General features: G+C 42.2%; 2 protein-coding genes across 2 annotated transcripts in view; both read left to right on the top strand.

The window, feature by feature from the left end:
* The window catches only part of LOC105528997 (SIGLEC family-like protein 1), a 17900-nt gene extending 16840 nt beyond the window's left edge, over positions 1-1060 (top strand). The window contains exons 4-6 of the mRNA XM_011966052.1: positions 8-190; positions 522-803; positions 954-1060. Of these exons, the coding sequence (XP_011821442.1) occupies positions 8-190; positions 522-803; positions 954-1060 (572 nt within the window). The remainder of the gene's footprint in view (positions 1-7; positions 191-521; positions 804-953) is intronic.
* The window catches only part of LOC105528995 (sialic acid-binding Ig-like lectin 12), a 36455-nt gene that overhangs the window by 16369 nt on the left and 15560 nt on the right, over positions 1-4526 (top strand). The gene's annotated exons all lie outside the window — the stretch shown is intronic.

The raw sequence follows: 4526 nt of genomic DNA, 5'->3' as shown, positions 1-4526 counted from the left end.
CTCAAAGGCACCTGCAAAGAAATCCAAGCCCTCTTTCACTCCCGGAAGAACCCAGCCGTCTCCAGCAGCTCCTCCTCGGTGCCGCACTTCATCCTGAGGCCTGAGGACCATGGCAACACCCTTGGATGTCACTTGAACTTCTCCCTAGCCAACGTGACCAGAAGTAGCTTGGTCAAGCTCCAAGTGGTCTGTAAGTGCTGGTGGGCACAGGCAGGATCCTGAGAAATAGTGGGCTCAGGAAAAGACCTGAGCCCCAGAGGGAAAGAAATCTTAGGAGCTGTCACATGTTCCCCCTGACCTTTGGGGCTGAAAGGTCAGAGGTAGGAGCTGAACCCAAGTCGGAGGCAGATGTGGAGAGAGGATGAAAGGGGACTGTTTTGAGTCCCAGCCCCACTCTGGGTTGCCAGAAAGTCTTTCTGAAGCTCCCTGTGAATAGCGAGTAGAGGGAAGGCTGGGTCTTAGGGGAAGTAGAGAAGCAAAATCAGGACATCTTGATGATCCCCGATTCTTCCTCCGCACAGCACCTCCCGGGTTGTTCAATTCCTCTTGTTCTTTGGAGAAGACAGTTCTGTGCAGCTGTTCCTTCCATGGGATCCCCACGCCCTCCGTGCAGTGGTGGATGGGAGGTGTCCCTGTGGATGTGAACAGCATGGATAACATCCTCCGGGTGACTTCTTCCACACGTGTCCCCTGGGCCAATAGCACCATCAGCCTCATCGGGGAGCCAGAAATAGTCATGAGACTTCGCTGTGAGGGGAAGAACCAATATGGAATTCACACTTCCAGCTTCTTCCTGATACCAAGTGAGTATCCGGGGACCTAGTGACTGAGCTGGAAAGAACGCCTAAGGACCAGATGTGGATGGGCACAGGGCCAGTGGAAAGGGTAGAGAGTTTTAGCTCCGACTTCAAAGCCTTTGGAGAAAAGTCCATCTCACTTCCCTCCAATTCCAGATAAGAAATCAGTTTCCAGTATGTTCGTGAAAGGATTAATTCAGGGCATTGTGTATGGAGCCATTGCATTCTCATTGCTCTTCTTCTGCCTCGTCCTCTTGTTGTGAGTATCAAAGTTCAAATTCATCAGCAGCCTTTCCTTTATTTATGTTCTCCATTTCCTTCCTCATACTTTCTTCCAGTTTATTTTGCTTTGTCTACTTTGTTTGTTTGTTTGTTTGTTTTTTGAGACAGGGTCTCCCTCTCTCACCCAGGCTGGAGTGCAGTGGCGCAATCACAGCACTGTAGCCTCCACTTCCCTGGGCTCATGATCCTCCCACTTCAGCCTCCTCAGTAGCTGGGACTACAGGTGTGTGCCACCACACCTGGCTAATTTTTGTATTTTTTTGCAGAAACATGATTTCACCATGTTGCCCAGGCAAGTTTCCAACTCCTGGGCTCAAGTGATCGACCCACCTCAGCCTCCCAAAGTGCTGTTGGGATTACAGGTGTGGCCCACCGCCCCCGGCCTTGTCTACCTTTTAAAAATGGATTCTTATGTCGTTAACTTTCGGTTATTCTTCTTTTTCAGTATTTGTATTTAGGGCCATAAATTTCCCTCTGAGCGTGACTTTAGCTGCATCTCACAAATTTTAATATAAAGATTTCATTATCATTTGGTTACAATATTTCTAATTTCCATTATGATTTTTTGACGCATGAGATTTTTTTGTTTTTGTTTTTTTGTTTGGTTTGGTTTGGTTTTGAGACAAGAGTTTTGCTCTTGTTGCCCAGGCTGGAGTGCAATGGCATGATCTCGGCTCACCACAACCTCCGCCTCCCAGGTTCAAGCGATTCTCCTGCCTCAGTCAACCTAGTAGCTGGGATGACAGGCATGCGCCAGCACGCCCGGCTAATTTTTTTGTATTTTTAGTAGAGACGGGATTTCTCCATGTTGGTCAGGCTGGTCTTGAACTCCCGACCTCAGGTGATCCGCCTGCCTTGGCCTCCCAAAGTGCTGGGATTACAGGCGTGAGCCGCCGCCCCCAGCCTGACCCTTGAGTTTCTTAGGCACATTACTGCCTTTTAAAATTTTTAGCTTAAACCCAATAAGGTCAGAAAATATACTATGCATGATTTCAATTCTTTATTTTCTTTGTAACACATTTTTTGTTTAGTTTTTATAAATATTCCATGTGAACTTGGAAAGAATGTATATTCTGTGCCTCTTGAATGCAGTATATATTTCTCTGTGTGTGTGTCTGTGTGTGTACACAAACACATACATATACGTATATACCCTTTAAATCAAATTCATTAATCGTGTTGTTTAAATCTTCTCTACTTGTACCGACTTAATGGCCTGCCTGCTCTAATGATAAGAGATAGGTGTTTTTAAATCTCCCACCATGATTGTGGATTTGTTTGTTTCTTCTTGAAATTCTGTCAGTTTTTGCTTTATAAATCTTGAGGCCATGTCATTAGCTTCAAGTCTATTTTAAAATGTGCATACAAGGCCGAGCGTGGTGGCTCATACCAGCCCTTTGGGAGGCCAAGGCAGGTGGCTCACTTGAGGTCAGGAGTTTGAGACCAGCCTGGCCAACCAGGTGAAACCCCATCTGTACTAAAAATAAAAAATTAACCGGGCATGGTGGCGTGTGCCTGTAATCCCAGCTATTTGGGAGACTGAGGCAGGAGAATGGCTTGAACTCAAGAAGCGGAGGCTGCAGTGAGCCGAGATCATGCTCCTGCACTCCAGCCTGGGTAACAGAGTGACAGACTCTGTCTTAAAAAAAAAAAAAGTTCATACAAGTATCTCCCTTATATCAGAAACCATTTTTCTTCTTCACCTTTGTATTAAAGCCTATTCTGTCAGATATTAGTATAGCTCCACCAGCTCCTTCTTTTACATCTACTCTCAATCTGTGATCTTAAAGTTTAGATATGTGTTTCGTAATCAGCATATGATTTTGACTTTTTTTAGTCTGGTAATTTTTAAATCGGATTTAAATTACTTTACTTGATGTAATTACCGGTGCATTTAGACACTGATGGCATTTCAATATACCATCCCGGCTTGTTCCATATGTTTATTTTTTCCCTTTACTTGTCTTCATTTGGCTGAGTATTTTTATCAATCCATTCTTTTCTTTCTACTAGTTGAAAATTATGCGATTATACGTTTTTTAAATATTACTTTACTGGTTACCCAGAAATCACAACATCTGTACTTCAGTTATCAAAGTATATATTTGAGAATTTCAAAGTATAAAACCTTTACCCTCCTCCAGATAATATAAAGACCTTAGAACAGTTGAACTCTAGCTCTCCTCCTCACAACTTACATGCTATTTTCATAACATTCTTTGTGGCATTTTATCAATCCCAATATACGTGTTATTTCACATTCGAACATCTCCGAAGTAGAGGTATGTCTTCAATTGATGGTGATTTACAGTTGCTGTTAGTCCCAGGTGGCAGTCCTGATAAAGTTGTCATTGCCTGCAGGTGCATGAACTCTGTCATTGCTGTTCATATTATCGCTTTAATTGAATTATTTCTTCATTGATACATGTTTAATTTATTGCCTTTTCAAACATTTGCAAAAGTGTTACATTATTAGCTGGTACGGAGACAAAGTTATTGTGTATACAGAAGGGCACAGAAGTAAAAGAGGAAGCATACCTCTCGTTCTTGGGACACCTGTAACATTTGTTTGGGAAATGACCATATTCCGTATTTTTTTGTAAAGCAACAATCTGGTGCTTTGTAGAACCTAGGAAAGAAAGATACCCACATGTGGATGAAGCCATGTTACTTTTTGTTGTAAGATAAAAAGCAAAAGGGTAATTTACCGTAAACTGTCAGTGCAAATGAAATCAGAAGAAATTGCTTAATCCTTTAGAAGACATTTTTAAAATTTAAATTAACATGACATGGGATGATTCATGTGCTGTTCAGGACGATATTAGTTCTTAATAGTTTAACTGGCAACATTTTTTTTCCCTTAGGTGATATATAAATTATGCATCTTAGTATTAGTGGCATTTTATTATTAATGAAATACCAATTCTATATTTTTGAGCCCCCAAAGATATCATCGTGATGTTTGGTTTTATTTTGTACATTCACTGCTCGTTTTGATTTACATACATATTTACCATAGTCTCTATTCTTTATTCCTTACACTCTGTTAGTATTCTTAGATCTTCCATCCAGAATCTTTTTTCCTGAAATATATTCTAGAAACCCCTTTAGAATTGGTTTTCTGGTAGCAAACATCCTTGGTTTCCTCTCTCACTTTCTCTCTTTCTTTCTCGTTCTCTCTCCCTTCATAGTCGAAAAATATTTTGGCCAGATATGGTGGCTCACGTCTGTAATCCCAGCACTTTGGGAGGCCAAGGTGGGCAGATCACTTGAGGCCAGAAGTTTTAGACCAGCCAGGCCAACACGGTGAAACCCTGTCTACTGAAAATACAAAAAACCAAAAATAGCCAGTTTTGGTAGTGTCCACCTGTAATCCCAGCTACTCAAGAGGCTGAGGCAGGAGAGTCACCTGAACCCAGAGGCGGAGGCTGCAGTGAGCTGAGATTG

This window comes from Mandrillus leucophaeus, unplaced genomic scaffold (assembly GCF_000951045.1).
Source record: "Mandrillus leucophaeus isolate KB7577 unplaced genomic scaffold, Mleu.le_1.0 Scaffold74, whole genome shotgun sequence".
Lineage (NCBI taxonomy): Eukaryota > Metazoa > Chordata > Mammalia > Primates > Cercopithecidae > Mandrillus > Mandrillus leucophaeus.
The sequence above is the reverse complement of the archived record's forward strand: the minus strand, read 5'-3'. Positions and strand labels throughout refer to the sequence as shown.